The sequence below is a fragment of the Lissotriton vulgaris genome, chromosome 4_1, assembly GCF_964263255.1.
Source record: "Lissotriton vulgaris chromosome 4_1, aLisVul1.2, whole genome shotgun sequence".
Taxonomy (NCBI): Eukaryota; Metazoa; Chordata; class Amphibia; order Caudata; family Salamandridae; genus Lissotriton; species Lissotriton vulgaris.
The window spans coordinates 147,759,011-147,780,100 of record NC_141691.1 but is presented as its reverse complement, the minus strand read 5'-3'; the positions used below and the strand labels follow the sequence as shown (position 1 = coordinate 147,780,100).

At 45.3% G+C, this 21,090-nt stretch overlaps 1 protein-coding gene across 1 annotated transcript in view; it reads left to right on the top strand.

Moving 5' to 3' along the window:
• ATRX (ATRX chromatin remodeler) overlaps positions 1–21,090 on the top strand; it is a 1,771,102-nt gene that overhangs the window by 524,848 nt on the left and 1,225,164 nt on the right. Inside the window, exon 11 of the mRNA XM_086918408.1 lies at positions 12,792–12,916. Coding sequence (XP_086774534.1) covers positions 12,792–12,916 — 125 coding nt within the window. The remainder of the gene's footprint in view (positions 1–12,791; positions 12,917–21,090) is intronic.

The following is a 21,090-nucleotide window of genomic DNA, read 5'->3' as shown; positions in this document are numbered from 1 at the left end:
AAGGGAGCGAACTTCCAGATCAATACTCTGAGGAAACTTAAACCCTACCTCCCAGCCAAAGACTTCCAAACCGCAGTACAAGCACTAGTCCTCCCACGAATTTAATACGGCAGCACCGCCCTCTGCGGACTCCCCCTAACTACAACCGCACCACTAAAAGCTTCTCTAAATGCTGCAGCGAGACTCATCACTGGGTCAAAAAAGCACTCCCACATTACCCCTGACTTGAAATCCCTGAATTGGCTGCCTTTTGAAGCCAGAATACATCTGAAAATCGCCTGCATGACACACAAGGCGGTACACCTAAACTCACCCGGCTACCTCGCTCAGAAATTGACAATCTCTGGGGGAATTAGAAACACGAGAGGCACAAACAATCTTCTGCTGAAACCTCGAAGATTCCGGAAGGAAAAAACATACAAGCGCTCCTTCTCAGGAATGGCGCCTAGGATTTGGAACTCACTCCCTCCTGAAACCAGGCTTATCTCTTCCACTACACTCTTTAAAAAAAGAAGTAAAAGCTATCCTCATGGCTAAATACACTTGAACTACTATCTCAAACGAACTCTGTTAACACCCTGCACCAATCTGTACTACATGTTTGACCCCTTTACTTATTTGTATGAGTTGTTTTATTACTCACATGATTGGCTTTGCAGCCACCTATTTGTACTGTGTGATCTATTGATTGACTTGTTTGACTATGTTCCCTCATGTACCCCTCTATGTAAAGCGCTCTGATATCTGCGAAGATCTTGTTCGCGCTATATAAAACTTTGAAAATAAATAAAAATAAATAAACAACTGGTTCAAATATGTTCTCTCAATGTTTCAAGCTTTATTACAAATGTCCCAAAAAGATGTTAGTATTTCACTTCTGTTCTTGGATTTTCGTCACAATAAAATGCACATAAACATAATCTTCACAAAAGTTATTTACAAAGTTTAAGCTATTGCCATTATACATTACAATAACTTCTATTAAGTATTCATTATTAAAAAAAATGTAAAGCCATTCTTATTTGAAATATCAATACATCTACGTCACGTAAATACAACACATATTGAATTACAAATGCTATAGGTGTCATGTTTGCGAAAGTTACAACTATTGGCATTGTAAATGACAAAGCTATTAATGTCGCTATTTTCAAAACCAACACATAAATAAAAAAATTGTCATTTACAATACCAATAGCTCAAACTTTCCTAATGCGAGACCTATTGCATTGCAAATGCTTGTTCCATATTTGTGAGGATATTGAACTAGAAATGCAACCAATTGCAGCAAAGCCTGAATTTGCAAACTTCAAAATGGCCATTTCAGATCTGCTTTTGATACAAAATGTGGTTTGTCTCAATTGCAAACCAATTGCAAATAACAAATTCTTCTGTAACCTGGTGGGATAATCCTCTCCTCTGTGCCCTTAGTAGAATTATGACTTTCTTACATTTAAACTAGGGAAAACAAAGGATTGTTTTTTTTAAAGTGTTCACCCAGTTAAGACATGTAATGTATTTGTCTAAAATAAACTTGTCCATGAGCTTCTCTTACTAATCTGTGACTGAGATGCGTTCTACCGTGGCTCCTCGGAAAAAGGATTTAGAATTCTCATCTTGCAGTGTATGCTATAGCTCTAAATGTATTTACTTGCTACTTCACCAGTATGATCCTCCTTTTGAATGTAAGAGACGAAACCACAGCAAAAGCCTCCTTCTGCAAGCTCACCTGGGTAATTTTTTGGACTCCTCCATTCTTTTTTCCCACTTATTTTTTGATCAATGTACCACTTGCTCATTTACAAGACCAGTCCAGAAAACTATTAGGGTATTTTTAAATTTTATTTCTCCAGTTAATAATGAATGAAAATCCTTCAGGCTATTATTATCTGCTGTCCTCTTGCACAAAATTGGACATAATGTCACCTTGTTTTGTAATTATTGCTGCAAGAGCCCTGACTCATACATCAGCTAGACTATCTAGTCGCTGCATTCCTAAAACTATCAGTAGCTCCTAATAACCAAGAGTTCTGTTGAAGGGAGTAAGCTGTCTTCAAAAAGACCATGGCAGGGGCGGCTCTTCTGTTAGAGCGGATGTGCGTTGCTCCACTTAAAAATCCCTCAAAGATTAAAAATAAAATGGTAAATAATTACCATTTTATTTTTCCTCCCCCAAGCCGAGCTTCATGATGAGGCCGCTGCTGAGTAACAGCAGCATGTCACTCACTAGGGAGGAGAGTGGGCTGGCTATGCACTGTTTAAAGTCTGCATGCCTTTTTGACTGGCCGTCTTGTGACTGCCAGTTACACATGCGCACTTTAAACCTCTCAGCCCAGCTGTCTTAAGACAGCTGGGTTAAGAGACAGTGCAGGCCTCCAGGGTGCTGTGGAGTGTCGTGTGAGGCCGCTACCACCTATCCTGGCGCTGCTCACATGCTGCATGTAAGCAGTGCCAGGATGGGTCAAGGGAGTTCCAGCATCTGGTTGCAGTCACTGAGAGGTCCGGAGCGAGAATGTAGAGTCTGGTAAGATTTTTAAAAAAAATATTTCCCCTGTGTGCATTGCCCTAAGCCCCCCCCCCCCCCTCCCTCCCTCCCTCCAACCGCCAGCCACTGTTGGACCATAGGAGTGTTTGTCTCCTGAAATGCTCCAGGCTGACAGTTGTAACAGTTACATCCTCTTCATGGGAAGGGGCAGTTAATTCTACACACATAAAGTGTATAGCTTGTCGTTTAGTAACCCCAAATCTATGTAGGATCTGCGTGTTTAGACAACATAAACCAAGGGATTGGTGTCTAGACTGATTCCAGGCACCCCAAAGGATATGTTTGTCTGTAGACCAGCTATCTCACAGTACCACTATAAGCCCCACAACTTTACCAAGGAGCCATTTGTTTTTGGCAACTATCAAATATGACCAGCATGACCCCTCAGGGATCGTGGAAACAGTACAGTGCTATTCGCTCAGCCACTCTTGCTCACTTGGTCTGGGGGAGAGATACAGAATAAACGGTGGGGACGTTTTCGGTAAGCATTTATTGAACCAGCGTCATTCTAGTAGAAAACATGTGTGCTGCAACAACCATGAGACAGAAATAGATATATATGGTTATAAGCCCCAACAGAGTAAATAAAATGTAGAATTCTACCATGGTGGCAAAACAATGAATATATATATGCATGCATATAGATACATTGCAGTAATCATGCGTACTCCAAAAATGCAAACCCTAACTAGATGTACTTAAGTGAACCTAGCATGTATGTAGGTGTATAGCCAAGAATCCCTCTAGGAAAGAGCCAACCCCATAACCTGACCCGTCTTGGTCTCGAGTTGAACACCCTGCAAGGTCTGCATGGAAGCTTCTCCTCTGGTTTGCCCAGTGAAGATGTGATGCTTGTATACCTGAAGGTACCGTCAGGGGTTCTACCTAGATGTGTCAAGTATGACCATACGTGTACTTTTGTACAGAGTTATTAAGCAGAATATGATAATCCTGCTGTGATACTAAAAAATCCTCATGCATAATAAATGACGCTAGTTTTTGAAGAAAACCACACTACATTTATTCGGCACCTAACTAGACAAAAGGTCAGTACCAGAGCTGTTACGTAGAGCAAGGTAGGACAAATGTAGGTAAAAGGTTGTGCAACTACCTAGGCCCCTTTTGGGGTACATTGGTGCTTATAACAAACTGACCTCTATCAGCAGCAAAGGGACAAGGATTGATTACTAGACTTATAGAATTGTTTCAGTATTGGTCAAGTCGCATGTTGATTTAATTATTCTTTAGATTTTGTTTCTTGGATAGTGTAAAATGTTTTTGTTATAAACATCATGCTATTAGGGTAAAGGAATGTAGATTAGCATAACCCTTGAACTTTGTTCTGGCATAGAATTAAGAATCGTGTCAGCCTGGTCAATTTTCTCCTTACTCAGCTGAAGCTGAAGAACTACTGGCAATAGCACATGGGAACTACCCCCTGGGCAGACAGCCCTAAGAGGACACTCTTAGGGCTGAAGGCTTACTGAGGATACAAGTCGGAGGATAGAGCTTGGCCACTCTGCTTCCTCCCTCCAAAGACATAGTGTCGGCAAATCCACAGGGACTAAGGGTAGCGCTTTAAATACCCGCTCCCTACAGAAGCACAATCTAGAGGTCTTCTCGCTTCTCCAGGACGGCTTCTTGGATATTATGGGGGTCACAGAAACCTGGCTAGAGGCACCCCAGCCCCTGACATAGATGCGATGCCATTGGAATATGATGCCCTATGACATAATAGGACGGGTAGGACAAGAGGAAGGGGTGTAGCTATACTCTACAACAGACAGTTAATGGAGAGACGCTAGTGGCAGAGAGCATCTAGGGTGTGAAAATTCTAGGGGCAAAGCTCTGTACCTGTGCCTTCTGGTGATGTGGGATTTTAACTATCACTGGGATCAGGTGCCCACAGACTCACACGCTAAACAGCTGGAGGAGGCTTTGACATCCATGGAACTTCAACAGCTCGTAAACTCCCCAACCCCTATAAGGGACACACGCTCGACCTTGTCTGGACCTTCCAGCCACCGGCCAGCCTAACGGATATCAGTTCCTGCGCTTGGTCGGACCACTATCTGATCAGGTGCCTGGCCCCGCTCGCTGGTCGGCTGACACAGCCACCCCCAGAATGGAAAGTGCTGCGAGGGTGGAAGAAAATCAAGGAACGTGACCCAGTGGTTATTCTGCGTAAAACTTCCCCATAAAGGCACATGTTGGGAAACCTTGATCAGGAAAGCGAGTCCCTCAGAGGCAGGCTAAGGGAAGCCATAGACAAGGTGGCACCTGCACAAAGGGAAAGAGTTAAGAACAAAGGCAAAGGGGCCCCCTGGTTCAACATGGAGCGGAGGGGGAAGAAATAAACACTGCACCAATATGAGAGGGCCTGGTGCAAATCGGACAACCCAGTGGCTCTCACTGAATATAAAGCTGTGTTTGCTACATATAAAAAGCCATCATGACCAGGAAGGCTGAATACTACGAAACTAGGATCTTGGTCGCCGATAACAAGCAGAAAGAAACCTTCCGATTTTCAAAAAAACGTAGGCAGACACAAGAACAGAAATCCCCTGCCAGCCCGTAGGATTGTAATAAGTTCCAGTCCTCCTTCCTTCACAAAGTCAGTGACATCCTAATGGACATACATAACACACCCGTTGACCAGTGCCCCTTGGCTGTGGGCTCTACACCTCATGCCCACGGCAAGCCCCTCATCATCTTTCCAAGGCTCGACCATGACTTGCTGAGACTTCTAATGGGCTGTTAAGTCTGGGTCTCCAGCAGACCCCTGTCCACCAAGGGTCTTGCGAATTGCTCTACCCGGGGTAGAGAGTGAGGCCCTCAATCTGCTTAATTGGTCACTGGAAACGGGTTATGTCCCAGTCAATTTTTAGGATGCCATGGTTACTCCCCTCCTGAAAAAAACAGGGCCGGATGGAGCCAACCTGAAGAATTGCAGGCCTATCTCCCAGCTCCCCTTTCTGGCAATAGTATTGGAACAGTATGGTTTGAAAACCCTATCAAACTTCATTGAGGAACAGCTGCTCCAGGTGCGACAGGCAGGTTTCAGGGCTCACCACAACACAGAGCTGGTAATGCTGTAGTGATGGACAAACTCAGACTTAAGGCCAACAGCATGAAGCCATGCGCCCTGGTCCTGCTAGACCTATTCGCGGCATTCAATACCATCAATCTTGACCAACTATTTTTGCAGGTTTTACAACTGGGCAGCCATGGACTGGTACATCAATGGATTTTGTCCTTCCTGTCAGGCCGCTCCCAAAGTGTCCAGTTGGCTGATCGGGTGTCCAACATCAGTGCTTTAATGTGCAGATTCCCCCAGGGGTCAGCGCTGTCCCCCCTTCTCCTCATCTATCTCCAGCCACTGGTGGCTGCTCTGCCCACAGGGAGTGCACAGAATTCAATTACGCCGATGACAAGCAAATAATCTTCCAGATCGACAACTCCTCACTGGCTCACGCATGCATGCTAAATATACTCAGGTACACGGTCAACTGGATGACAGCCAACTCACTTAACATGAATACAGACAAAACTGAGGTACTGGCCATTTCCACCGGAAACAACCCATGGAGCAACCTTTTTTGGCCACGATAGTTAGGTACCACCCCTCACGCCAGTGCCGGTCGTAAAAAGTCTCCGCATAAAAATAGATGCCAAGCTCTCCATGCTGAACCAGATGTCCACTGTGGCGGGGACATGTGTAGGCTTACTGAGACAGCTGCGGATATGTGCCCCCCTCCTCTCATTTACTGCACTACGGATGACCGTGTTGGCAATGATCAGGTCACAGTTGGACTATGGCAACGCTCTGTACATTGGCCTCCCTGAGAAGTTGCTAACCAAACTCCAAGTTGCCATGAACGACGCAGCTAGACTAATCTTCAGGCTCCCAAGACTGGCACATCCCCCCCCCCCCCACCCCAACTGCAGCAGATTAACTGGCTCCCTATCCAACAGAGAGCCAGGTTTAAAGGTCTTTGTATAGCCCACAAACCTATCCATGGCCTGGCCCCAGTTTACGTTAAGGAGTGCCTCAAAAACTATGTGCCAGGACACTTCGATCGTCTAAAGCAGGCCTATTGGCCTGCCCGCGCTTCAGTACGATCTCTAAAGGGGGGAAAGCCTTTTCTGTAGTGCTCCTGCAACTGTGGAACGGGCTGCCGGAAAGCCTTCTTCGGCAACCTACTCTCCTCCCATTCAGGAAAAAACTTAAGACGCTTATTTTAACTGAAGCCTGGGGCACAACCTAGGCCAAGTCTTGCATGTACATGCCGATTGATCATGGTGAGGTTTAGTCTCGGTGAACATGCGCTCTATAAGTCCTAGTTAACAATAACAATATGTTTCCTGCAATTGATGCGTATGGGTTGATGCGGATGACCTACACTCTTACTCCTGTTGCTGGAATGTAGTCTGATTACAGTGCATGCTGAGCTGCGGCTTATTTCTGTCTTTTGCTGTTTTTAATTGCCCTGATCAGCTCTGTTCTCTGTGCTTTAAATATCAATTGTAAGTATATCGATGTAGCGCCTCCTGCCACATGGCATAGGATGTTCAGCTGGAATGAAATCACTTTAGCTCCCTCTGCCTGTAAAGCAAACAATGTATAAAGAAGCCTGGTTCTGTTGTAAAGCGCTCCAAATCCCGTGTTCCAAGTTGGCGCTATGAAAAAAAAGAAACTTTAAAAAAAGCAGTAGAAAAGGGCAGTGGCTGCTGTAGTGCTGTCGCAGGCGTAGAGGCTGTTCCTAACCAGTACAGCTCCATGTCACTGCTGACATCAACAATTTGCACAACTCAAAAACCCTTCTGTTTGCTTTACCCCCGCCTCCCACATTTTTCCGCTGTTGGGCAACCTTTCAAAATGCATGACCACGTGTTTTCTTTTGACAACGAACATGCTTTTCTCGAGATATAGCCTACTTCAACGTTTGAGATGGTCAGACACACATTAGATTTGCCTTACATTCTCATTTCTGCCGCACGTTGTTGATTTAAAGATTAGCACACTTTATTTCAACTAGTACAGAGCCGAACTGATGCATGTTTGTGTTAGAAAATTGTACTTTCCCTATTCCAGCAATAATACAGCACAGTTCAAAGTAATGTCCTGGCGATTTTTAAACCAGTCTTATGTTTCAGCATCGGCAAGTGCTCTGAAGTAGCTTTTATCCACATTTTGCACAAAAGCAATTACATCATTATTGCTTCAGAAAATGCCACATGAAGCACACATCTAAAACAGTTTGATTTCCATGCCCTGTCTGTTGTGCTGTGTGTTAGTTTTAGTGAAGTGCTTTTCCTGTTATAGGACCACTTAAAAACCCTAAGAATCATTTTCAGCATTTAGGCTACTTGAGTTAGATCAACAAATAGAGAAGTTATCCAGCCAGTTCTTAAATTACATTGTTGTTTTTGCTGCAGTCATGTCTTGTGGTCCTAGGGCTGTGTGGGAGTGCCTAGGGTAACTTGGAGGAGTGGCTGCATATATTTGTTTTCCATTTTTAGGTCTCGCACCTGGCGACTCAAGACCTATAGTTGTCGGCTATGCTTTCAAGGGCTCTCAAGGGAGACAGGAGATGGGCACGCGCACGCTGCAGACCGGATCGGATCGGGACATGCGCATTCACCACGTCCAGTTACGCGCTGTGCCCATCTCCTATCTCCCTTCTCGCTACTGCCAGCATGCACACGGTCTGTGACAACGGCGAGGCGGACAGCGCTTCACGCTTTCACTATCACACTGCCAGCAGCCCCACTCACCGGGCTGCTGTGCATAGACTCCGTTCCTCTCTACTCCCTTGCGCCCACGCTCCCTATTTTCCCTGCACTCAAGTGTTGCCAGAAACACCGAGTTTGCTTGAACACTCTCTGCTTCTCAGTCGTAGACAATCGCAAGGTGTACTGCACGCTCACTACCTTACCCTCTAACGCGGACTTGCCCACTCACTTTCTCTGCTCTACTTATCACACATTGCTTTCCAAACCAGCACGCCGCTCTCCACACGCTTGTAGTATGCCAAGCTCTGCAGTGAACTCTCACACTGTGCCTTGCACTGTCTTAGCCTCTCGCATTCGCCGTCATGCATATTTATAATACAGTACTTGCCCTAGCTACTCACAGCTTGCATATGCGCCCACTCTGCTTAACACAGTGACACTTTACTCCACACACCCTATGCCTTGCACAATCAAGCTCTGCTTTGAACACTCAGTGCTTTGCACACTCACGCCCCAAGTTGTATCACGTCCGCCAGGCCCCTCTCTGCTTTGGCCCGTGCTCCGTATGAGATTTGTGTTTCCTCACCCGGTTAAAATCCCCTTTTCTTTCTGAATCTCCTTCATTGAATATTTGTATCCAATTTCCTGGAACCGCAGTTATATTTCACTCCCAGGAGGCAAAAAACCCCAAAGCATTTACAATGCAGTAGGTCTTGCATTATTAAAGTTTGAGCTATTGGCATTGTAAATCACAATGCATTTTATTCATTTGCATCGGTGCGTAAACAAGCACTTTGTACTTATAGTTCATACTTATGAGAAGCAAGGCTGGCAGTCTCTTTTACTGCCAGCCTTGCTCATCGTAACCAAGGGCTATACGTTCAAAGTGCATGTTTATGCACCGATTGCAGGTTTTAAAAACAAATGAATAAAAGGCATTGTCATTTACAATGCCAATAGCTCAAACTTTAATAATGCGAGACCTGTTGCATTGTAAATGCTCGTTCAATCAGCGAGCCCTGCTGTCTCTGTATTTTCCTTCAAGAGTAACCCTTGATTCCGTAGATAGCAGATTAAGGTAATCCGTGTTAAGCACGTGTTCTGTTTTCCCTCATTGTACCTTTGGAAACCCAATTTAGCTCATCTGTCCTTGTTTTTCGATAATTCGCAGCCTCAATTCCTTTTAGTGTCAATCTCTTTCTACCGTGGGTTAGTGTGGGATAGCATTGCTTGGTTAGGTGTCTTGTTTGTTCATTTCGATTTTGTGCTTGGTTTTATCACATGGATTGTCACTTGTGTTTACTAGAAACTGCACCATCTGCCATACATAGCTCAGTTTGCAACATTATTTGAGCCTGTTAAGAATTTAACACGTTTACCTAATGAGCTCACTTGTAAGCCAGATAAGGATGTTGGTCTCCTCACGGTCTCCTGTTGGGTCACGGAGATGTTTGCATGAAGTAAGCACCATGGGAATATACTCAAGTACTTGCCACTTTGTGGTCCTTCTTACTCTCAGAGAACACACTATGTTTTTCCAGTTGCTTGTCTTATACTCGCAGGTACATAACTGCCTTGCATTAGATTAAATATAGTTCTTCTCGAGTGGCCTGTCATCCCCACTCATGCTTCAGCCATACTGTTTCTTAGAGGCAGCCTCGAGCTTCCCGTACGCACTCTTGGTCTTCCCAGTAGCGTGTCACCATACGCTCTATCGTAAGCTGTGCAGAAGTAGAGATATGTCAGTGCTGTCTCAGGCCCGGTAGCATGACACTATCCGCTGTATCATGAGCTGCTCATAAGTAGTAGGTCGCCACTGCTGTCTCAATTCCTTCATTTGGAGTTTTTAATTTGACTGTCCAAACATGGCAGACGGGTAGCCAGTTTTGATTTTTTTCTTTTATCAAACAGTCTTTGTTGAACTTCCTACTTGTATAAGTAGGTCCGTTACACATCCACAAAGGCAGTGCTGCGGGGGGCTGGTTGTCCGCTCTATCTATAGAAGGGCCAGCAACCTTTAAAGAAATGATTACAGTAATTTCTGGATTTTCAGAAATCTGGCTTTGTTAATTGAACATTCCCCAAACACTGCATTAGTCTATTGTAAGTATGCTTTCATATTCTTGGATGGCAATTGAAAACCAACTGTGCAGCGCTCAGGATTAAGCAAATCTGTAGTCAGATCCATACATATTGCGCTCTGGAGGCAGAAAATTGTGTCTTTGATCTCCTGTCTTTTTCCATTTCGTGATTGTAGTTTGACACATTAGGAGTTGTGAATTACAAGGTGATAATTACTTCACGGGGTTCAAGGGACATTGTGTTAAGCCACAAGTAAGGAATAAAAACATGAGTGGGTTATGTGACATGGACCTCCAAATGCCATTTTTCAATAATACAGTTTGGTATTTATTTCTCATTATACAGAAATATTTGCCTCCTCCCTGGTCTCTTTGACGTAGCCTTCACTAGATCTTCTCACAATTTCCTGCCACCTTCTCCTTTTCTTTTTAGGTCTCGCCAGTTGATAGCAGCGCAAGCGCTTCACTTGCCATGTGAGTGCCTTTTGCGATCGATGCTCTGAAAGCTTTGCATGCACACGTACGGATAGACATAGATGGCTGCTCTCGCCATTCATCCAAACCTAACAACATGGACGCGTAGCTACGGACAGTGGACAGTCCGACGCCATCTTGCCCCAAGCTTTCCATTGTCAAGGCAACTAAGCTTCTTATCAGAAGCTTGTTTTTATAGCTCAAGGTATTGGGTATCGGAGCACTTTACAAGAACACCAGTTGCGCTACACAAGGACACATATTTCATTTTGCCTTCCTCTTTGAAGTCTGTAGTTTAGTTTACAGGTAGCGGTACTTGAGCCTATCTCCTCACTATACTAGGTTTAAAAGAAAGGCAGCCTTGCCGCCTTAAATTTCAAACACACAACAGCCCCATCCTGCACCACAGCCACCTCAGCGTGTTTCCACTGCAGCTGGCTGTGCTCTCAAGCGCTTCCCTGTCCAACAAGCGTGCCTAATAAGACCCAAACTTAAGTCCCTTTACATATATCACATTAGTCACGGGCTCCGCTCGTCCCCTTTCCCATGAACCCACGGGGTCCTGTGTTTGCTGAGCTCTCAACACCAGCAAAACCTCAACATACACTGCAGACATAATTCGTTAAGACAAGTCCCCTTAATGGTGATCTTAAGAAGCAGCACTACTTGCTTTGCAAAAAGCAGAATTACCCGCCCAACGACCAAACTGCACTCCAGGCACTGCAGGGTCCGTAGCAAGCAGAACACTCAGGAAGCCCCACTTTTGCGCTTCAACCATTTTGTTTGCAATTAACCATATGCGTCTCTTCGTATATGGTGCTATGACTTGCTATACGTTTTAGGCACACAATAGGCAAAGGTGAACATCCTTAAAATACTGCAGCTCTTCAGGGGTGGACACAAGATGGTAAAACACATTTAGATCTGCCTCGGAGCATGATTTCGTTTCTGCTGCACCAACCTCGGACTACGTGTGGGACAGCTCTGCCAAATTCAGCAGACCAGAGAACAGATTTAATTAAAGATGTTTAATATCCACAAATTTAAATAATTAATCAACATCAACCTTAAATTCACACTTTCCCATGTAAGAGTAACCGTTCTCTTACCCTGTTCTTAATGACAGCTGCGGTTAAATCCCTCGCACAGTGTGACGTACGGTAAAGTGACGTCACCTGACGACTCTGCCTGCAAAGACTAGTGGGACGAAGGAAGGTTGGAGGGGGAAGCTTTGACTCTAATGGTTGCAGTTGTGAAAAATCTTAAAGTGCTAGAAAACTGTGGGAAGTTGAACTACGTTGTAAAAAACGGAGTAAATGAAAACAAGCATTAACAATGCAATAGGTCTCGCCTTTCATTAAGTTAAAGCCATTTGCTTTGCTATACAATACCGTTAGCAAAGCAAATGGCTTTAACTTAATTAAAGGCGAGACATATTGCATTTTCAGTGCTTGTTAAAGCTTTGCAAAGGTCTTCCTAAGAGGGAGATCTGAAATTAAGGAATAGCTCTCCTTCTCTCATTCTGGTAAATTACCTCTTTGAGTTGGAGTGCGTTGGTGATTATTGGAGTATAGTAGTTTCCTTTAGAAAAATAAGTGAACACATTTACGGGTCGAATGGAGTTCTGTGGAAGACTGTTTACGTTGAAAACTGATGAAACCAAATTATTTCAATTAGACATTCCTATGAAGTTTGTAATAATGTGTAGCACTGTCTCTGCTTTCTCAATATAAAACGTGTTAACAGGCACGTGCTGTAAATATTCTCCAGAGCCATTCGCCACAACAATGTTTTCAAAATTGATAAATAAGCTGGAGCAAGAAACAAAAACAGATTTTCTCTCATTTTTAAAAAGTTTGGATTAGTTTGTTAAACTTATAATAGTTAAAAAATGGTGGTTGACCATGATAAGTTACAAAATGTAATTCTGTTTTTTTTGTTTTCTTACCTCAAAGAATTGCCAAGAAAATGTTGTTGGAAGAAATCAAAGCCAATCTGTCCTCAGATGATGATGAAGATTCTTCAGATGAAGATTCAAATGATGGAAAAAAGAAAGAAGGAAAGCAGAAAGCCAAAGACGGTGAGCAGTGATAAACGCTCCAGTGTGTTTAACATCAGCACCAATGTAGAAAAATAGCATACATTTTTATGCATATTTTAGACACCAAAAACGAAATTATTGGGTAAGTACTTAAAAAAAGCAATTTTGAAGAAAACAGGTAAGTACACTTTTATTTCTAATGCGTTAATGTTATCCTATGAGGGAAAACACACATACTGCATACCGATATTCAGCAGCGACTTACAGAACCAATCTTCTGAAGTTAAGGTAAGAACGGGGCAAGGTCTAAGGCAGCACCAACAGGTCACCTTGGGAGCCTCTGGGGCATCCGGGTGCAGAGGTGCTTTTCGGCATTGGGTGCCCTGTTGATTTCAATAAGAAACATCCCTGGGACAAAGAGGCTGCACGTGAGGGTGGGGGATTGGGGGGGGATGGGCGGGTGCTGGGAAGTCCAGTCTCACTGAACCAACAGGGGGGGGGGGGGGGGCTCAGGTCTAACGATGCTTAGGCACCTAGGTACACCTTCAGTCCACTTCTCAGGCTGTGTAGGACTCGGTGCAGTGGTGTTTTGAGGCATTGGGTTTTCACTGTGGGAGACACTCACCATATATAGGGCCTGCACAAAGAGGCTGCAGTCTTTGACTGGGAGTCTATTCTGTGCAAACCCATTCTGTGCAAGCCCAAGCTGGGATTAGACTCTGGAGGGTCTCTGTACCTCACTGTCACCATTGGGCCACTTCGACTCGGGCTGGGGGGCGGCACGGGTGCACTGGGGTTTTCAGAGATCTGGAGTCTTAGGCGTTTTTTCGGTGCCTGCAGGGGAGCAGCTCCGCCACTCCACTGGAGATCATGGTTGCTTCTTAAAGTGCTGGAAGTCCTCCCAGGCTTTTTGAGGCAGAACAGCTGCAGGACGAGTTGTCTTTGGCGCAATTGTCGGGCACAGCTGGCAGGTCGGCAGGGTTGGTGTCAGGTCAGTTGCTGCTCCTCAGTTCTTGCTTTTCTTGGCTCTTCAGTTTGCTCTAACTTAGGTTGGTACAATCTGCTTTCCTGGTGCCAGGTACTCCCCTAAATACTAAATTTAGTGAATTTATGGGGGAGTAAAGGGTGGTAGTCCGTAGGCTACTTTCCCTTGATGTCACTAATTTTATTTATTTAGTTATTTATTCATTCCATTTATATGGCGCAACAGCTACCCTGAGGGTTTCCCGGCGCCTTGGATGGAAACAGAACCAGGGGGAGTCATCTATAATTCTAATTTTGGTTGAAAAGCCATGTCTTGATACCTTTCCGGAATGTTATATAATTAGGTTCCAGGAGTAGTTTTAATGGAATAGAATTCCATAAAACAGGCGCCATATATCCGAAGGAGCGGCTGCCCATTCGTGCTCATTTAAATCTTGGAACAACAAATTTCGCCAAATGTGTTGATCTAAGATAGCGAACTGGCATGTATTTATGAACCAATTTATGCAGGTACGTTGGTGCTTCTCCTGTGTTTATTTTGAACATATAACATAACGCTTTAAACTTGGTTCTAATGGCCATTTTGAGCCAATGTAAATTGAGTAAATGTTCGGAGATATGTGCCCTCCTTGGTAACCGTAAAAGCACCCTCGCAGCCGCATTTTGTACGACCTGTAGTCGTCGCGAGATCTCTTTATTGGCACAGAGGAGAAGAATGCTCCCATAGTCCAGCCTTGTGCCAATCAAGGCCTACACTACAGTTCTTTGGGCCCCTTCAGGAAGTTGCCACAGAATTTTTCTTAGCCATTTTAAAATACCGAAGCAGACCGAAGCTGTTTTGGCCTTATGGGACTGCTACTGGCGGAGGGCCCATTTCTGTGGGCCAGTGTGTTGGTCCCCAAAGCTCTTTTTGTTCTCCGAAAATCAATAGTTCATCTACTTCGCCATGTTCTGTAGCCCCGAACGTAGAGACGAGGTGTTATTTTTTTCAGTTGTTGACAAGGAGAACACCAATTGTGTATCGTCTGCATACGAAAAGATAGTAAGGCCAAAATTCTCTGCAATACTCGCAAGAGGGGAGATGTAAATATTAAATATTAGTGGGCCGAGGATTGACCCTTGTGGGACTCCATAAGGGGAGGTTAAAATGTTGGAGATATTATTTTTAGAGAAGACCTGATAAGATCTATCTGAAAGAAAATTCGTTAGCCAATCCAAGGCCAGACTTTTTACCCCTATTTCCTCTAGGGTTTCAAGTAGCATTTCATGAGATATGGTGTCAAAGGCGGCACTCGGGTCTAAAAGCAGGAGTGCCACCGTGCCACCATTGTCAAGCTGTTGACGGATCGTTTCCGTTACTCCTAGTAGGGTAAATTCGGTTGAATGCCGGCTCTAAAGCCTGACTTGGAGGGATGTAGAAGGTTATTGGATTTAATAAACTCTGCCAACTGTTTATTAACATGTTTTTCTAAAATTTTTGAGAACATGGGGAGAACTGAAACTGGTCTAAAATTAGAGAAGACCTCTGGATCACAATTTGCTTTTTTCAGTAGTGGCACTACCATAGCGTGCTTCCGTTCAATTGGCACTACCGCTTCCCGTAGTAATGCGTTCAATAGTGTTCTGATGACATTTAGTGTATCGTGATCAAGCTGTTTAAAATTTTCAGTTGCCATGGGGTCTTTAGGGGAGCCCGATTTAATGGTGTTGAGCGTTTCTAAAAATGTGTTTTGGTCAAATGGCTGCCAGACTGTTAGTAATTTCCTGGGATTATCTGCCCGCTCGTTGAGCTCACTGGGGCTTGCATCTATTAATCAGACCCCCCCAGGATATAGCGGCATGGATTAGAAAATTTAGCGGCACAAAAATGGAAATTTAGAGGCACAAATATGGAAATTTAGCGGCAATTTTGCGGCATTTTATTTGGCCATTTTTCCTACAACAAACACAGATATCTTGTTTTTTTTAGTTATTTAACAACATGAAGCTATGTATATTTGGTTTATTTACAATGTAGACACTTTGTTTCCCTCGAAAAGCAAAAGACTGCCCGCAAGATCGCCGACATCCACAACAGCTTCAACGCCACGACCGCCCCAACAAACACTGAGACCTCTGCCCCCACGACCACCACCAGCACCAACCGCATACTCTCCTGGACCAACATCAACGACAACGACACCATCACGATCATGAACACCATCCACTACGGATCTCCGTCAGACCCATGCCCACACCACATCTTCAAGAAAGCCAGTACAGCCATCACACCACATCTCCGGAAAGTCATCAACATCTCCTTCAAGACAGCAACCTTCCTGGAGAGACGGAAGCATGTTGAGATCAACGCCTTACTCAAGAAACACAAGGCGGACCCCAAGGACCTCAAAAACTTCCGGCCCATCTCCCTGCTCCCGTTCCCGGTGATGATCGTCAACAAACAACTGACCTGCTACCTCGAGCAGCAACCACAGCACTGCCCTCATCGCCGCCACCGATGACATCAGGACCTTACTAGACAATGGAGAAACAGCTTTGTATCCAGCTCCTGGAATTACTAAAAATGTTTGGTTTCATAAATCTGCTATGCAAAGTTACCATATGAATACCTTTTACCTTTGAAAGGGGTGTTTAATGCAGAAATTGGTGTTTCTTCTTCAACTGTTGGCAGTTTTTCCCACATTTTATGAGATCACATTTTGCAAGCTTTTACTTGCAAAGTGTGCTCAAGGAACTCGGGCTTCCAGCACCACTGTAACAAGACAGAGATCATAACACTGGATCCAGTACATGGGTGTGCTGATTAGAGTGTTTCATCATTGCAACTTCAGGATGCAAGTCTACCCTGCTTGGAGAGGTGGTGATACCCCCACTCACAGAGGTAGCTTTGGGTGCGTAAGGTAACTTTGTGGATGTCAATTGAGGGTGGTTGAGGGTAGCACGCCTTTAGCACCCGTGGCAGCATCTGCTATCACTGGACTCTACTTCCCAACTCATATATGCAAATGTGCTATTTATTGCAGTAATAGATATTGCAGACAAGTGTGCAGGTTGATGTACCGGCTTGCATCGTATTCCTTACTCCATGTTAATGTGATTTACTATAGGTTGACATACGGCCTCACCTTCTATAACGAAGAACGATGATAAACCCCTTTACTCGTCACATAACAGATGCGTAATGACTGAGTAGGACAAATATCATTAATTTCACCAAAAAATTACCGAGGCTTTAAACTCTGAAAGTGAAAGACAATTTTATGAAGTAACACAGCCACTGCGAATGTTTGGTAAAAAAGCATCCTCGTATAAAACAAGACTTAGCCTACAAGAATACTATCGCCCTTATGCTTCTTATGGGGTGTACTGCCAGATATATTTTATTTGGTGGGTGGGGATTAATGAATGCTTGTATCAGATGATGTGTAGGTGAAATGAAGAACACCAGGGCCATCAGGAATGCGCAGCCCCCTAACTGTAGAGAAGCCGCTCCCCCAGGGGAGGTGTTTGCAGCTCAGCGGAGTTAAAAACACTCAGCAGGGGCACAACACCCCCTGCATCAGGAGTGGCATGAGAAGTGGGGTCAGAAGCTCACTTCCAACCCCACTGCCAGGCCGGGCGCAGCTGCGAGGATATCTACCCCACATGCATCATCTTCCGAATGCCCCTCAAGTTATGCTCGCCACACACAGGAGGCAGAAACCAGTATAGCAGGGCTGAAATCGATATTGTGCTTCTTACCATCACAGCCTCAAGCTCTCCGGGCAGGAAACCCATCTGCACACCAATTCCACCTCATACTCAACAACCTGGAGGCAGCACCTGGCGCTAGCATTTACTCACCTGGGTGGGAACAACCGAATTGTGGGGATGTGCGGTATACCCAAGGAAGAAAGTGTAAGTAAAAGTCTGGGCACCTAGAGAGCAGATGAGGGAGTTGTGGGTGGGATACATCAGGTGTGTTCGTCCCCCACTGACAAGACAGGGTTCGGGGCATTTTGCTGCATGTTTGCAGCTTCGTGGGCCGACATACATAGCTGCCAAGGTTTCAGATTGCATATGTGTGACATTTTCATAATTTTACTATAAATATGAGTGACATTCAACGACTATGAGTGACACTTTCTGGGGAGCAAAATCAAGCAATGACCACAAGGAAAACATATAAATATCAGAAATTACACCAATTTGAGCTACAAGAAACTTTAGGAATATCTTAAAACTGCTGTAAACCACTAGAAACGGAAGGGCAACAACTAAATAAAAAACAGTAACTCACAGCTAATTCTCATAAAATAGAGTTTTGAGAATAAGCGTGGCTCATCTTCTTATGGGAAAACTGTCACTCAATAAAAGCTGCTCTTGCCCCAGCCCTCCATCATTCACCAGAGCTATCTTGACATTTGTATTAGTTGCATGAAAACTCCTGGGCAAACGAAGAATTGAGCTCCACTAACGTTGGTTTTAACTTCATGTTATTTAAACGGATCTCATGATATATGTGCTTCCCTAATCACTTCAGCAAGGTTGACACAGAAAGTGTTTTTGGCCGGGACAGTCTGGGTGGGGGGGCCATGGGCTGCAGCTACAGTGTGGTGATAGGGGCCTGACGCGCCGGCCTACAGGACTGCTTGTGATTTTCTTGGCCTTGTAACCTTCTGCAACAGGCCGTTTTAATGACGGTGCTCAGAAAAAAGCTTGTTATGTTTTCACTCGTTGCTGTCCGCCGGCTTCCAGATTCACCTTTACTCCCTTGCGCCATTAATTATTCAAGTCTAATGCCCCTAAATACGGTAAATAAATGTGCAGCCCAGCCCGTGGCCTTTAGCCCGTCCAGCGCACTTATTGAGCAGGCTCAACTGTAGATAACAGTCACGACCCTATGATGAATAAAAAAATATTATCCTAAAAGAATGATAAATACCTGTTCATGAGGTGCACGCACTCAGAGCAAGCCACCATTGTATGAAGGGCCAGCCGCCATGACTTCTCTGGCCCCAGACCCCGATGCAGGGACCCGCGGGTGGCATGAAAGCCAGTTGCCGCACACAGTCGGCTGGGTGAGGTCCGGCGGACTCGCTCGGTATGCTGCATGGTCAATCTGAGGCTCCAACGAATCAGGGCACAACTACTAACAGTGTGACTGAGCGAGCAGCACGTAACTCTTTAGCTGCCTAACCTCGGATTTAATCCCATGAACAGGATTACAACCATTAGACCCCCAGGATATAGCGGCTTTGGTAAAAATGCCGCGATTTCTACTAAAGTGCCGATTTCGCGGGCACTTTGGTAAAAATCGCGGCATTTTTAAAAAAGTGCCGATTTCGCGGCAAATCGCGATATCCTGTCTGTCTGATTAATGGGGTTAGATTAGGACTATCATCACCGCCAAGGGCTAAGTAGATGTTAGCTACTTTGTCATTAAAGTATTTCGCCAGGCAGTTACATTGTATTGGGGACAGCGTCGGAGGTTCTGGGTGCGTTGTAGCTCCCGCCAGATCCTTCAACACCTTAAAAAGAGTTCTAGAGTTGTTTTGTGCCTCTAAAATCGTGTTTTTGATAAAATCTCCTTTTGTTATTTTACATAGCAGATAATAGGCTTTCAGGGCTTGCTTGTAGGCATTTTTGCTGGCCATGTCATAATTCTTCCTCCATTGTCTCTCCAGTTTTTTACATTTGCTTTTTTCTGTTTTTAGCTTTCCGGAAAACCACGGTACTGGAGGTCTGTTAGATTTCCGTTTATTCTTCTTGAGAGGAATGACTATCTCTACCGCTTTAGCTAACCAGTTATAGATTATATCCTGGTCCCTAGTATTGAGATATTCTAAGTAGAAATTAGGTCTCAAAATTGTTAACTGGGCGTTAAGATCCTCTATATTGAGTTTTTTCCAATTCCTATAGTACGAATTCTCAGGATTATCTGACACTGTAGTTTTGGGCAGTTTGATTTTAAAGCTAATCAGATAATGGTCGGACCATAGTAAGGGCATTGTCGGCTCACATATAAGGTTATTAAAATTGGCAAAGATAGGATCTAATTGGTGGCCTGCTGAATGTGTGGGGCCTATATTGCAAAGATGAACATTAAGGGACTCTAAATCAGCTAAAAGGTTGACCACCATAGGAAAGGTACGGTCATCGAAGTGCAGATTAAAATCTCCTAAAATTGAAAAAATGGACGCTTCTAATAGAAAAGGGGAAATAAACTCGGGAAGAGCTGCCGCCCATTCTCCTGCGGCCCCAGGGGGCGGTAGATCAGCATTCCGGTGAAAGTAATTTGTGATGACTGTGGATCAGCGCGTCTGCGGGAGACGTTGCTGTTTGCTGCCTGAGGCGGGAGAGCCATCTACGTGCCGTTCTGCCCTTTTGTGACTGCTGCCTTGTGAGGAGACCTCGCGGAACCCGCTGCGCGGGTCCCGCTTCGCCCGTGTGCCTGGGCGTTTGGCTTGGCTTCCTGAGGATTACTGCGGTGGACTTGGAGGACAACAGGGCTGCGAGCGCCAGGTGAGGTACAGGGACTCCATTGCCCAGGAGTCCCTGCGCTGTCATCACCTGCACCTGGTCGCTCTCCCTGCTTGTACCGCCCCTTGAGCGCCGATTCAAAGGTGACTGTGGATCAGCGCGTCTGCGGGAGACGTTGCTGTTTGCTGCCTGAGGCAGGAGAGCCCTCTACGTGCCGTTCTGCCCTTTTGTGACTGCTGCCTTGTGAGGAGACCTCGCGGAACCCGCTGCGCAGGTCCCGCTTCGCCCGTGTGCATGGGCGTTTGGCTTGGCTTCCTGAGGATTACTGCGGTGGACTTGGAGGACAACAGGGCTGCGAGCGCCAGGTGAGGTACAGGGACTCCATTGCCCAGGAGTCCCTGTGCTGTCATCACCTGCACCTGGTCGCTCTCCCTGCTTGTACCGCCCCTTGAGCGCCGATTCAAAGGTGACTGTGGATCAGCGCGTCTGCGGGAGACGTTGCTGTTTGCTGCCTGAGGCGGGAGAGCCCTCTACGTGCCGTTCTGCCCTTTTGTGACTGCTGCCTTGTGAGGAGACCTCGCGGAACCCGCTGCGCGGGTCCCGCTTCACCCGTGTGCCTGGGCGTTTGGCTTGGCTTCCTGAGGATTACTGCGGTGGACTTGGAGGACAACAGGGCTGCGAGCGCCAGGTGAGGTACAGGGACTCCATTGCCCAGGAGTCCCTGCGCTGTCATCACCTGCACCTGGTCGCTCTCCCTGCTTGTACCG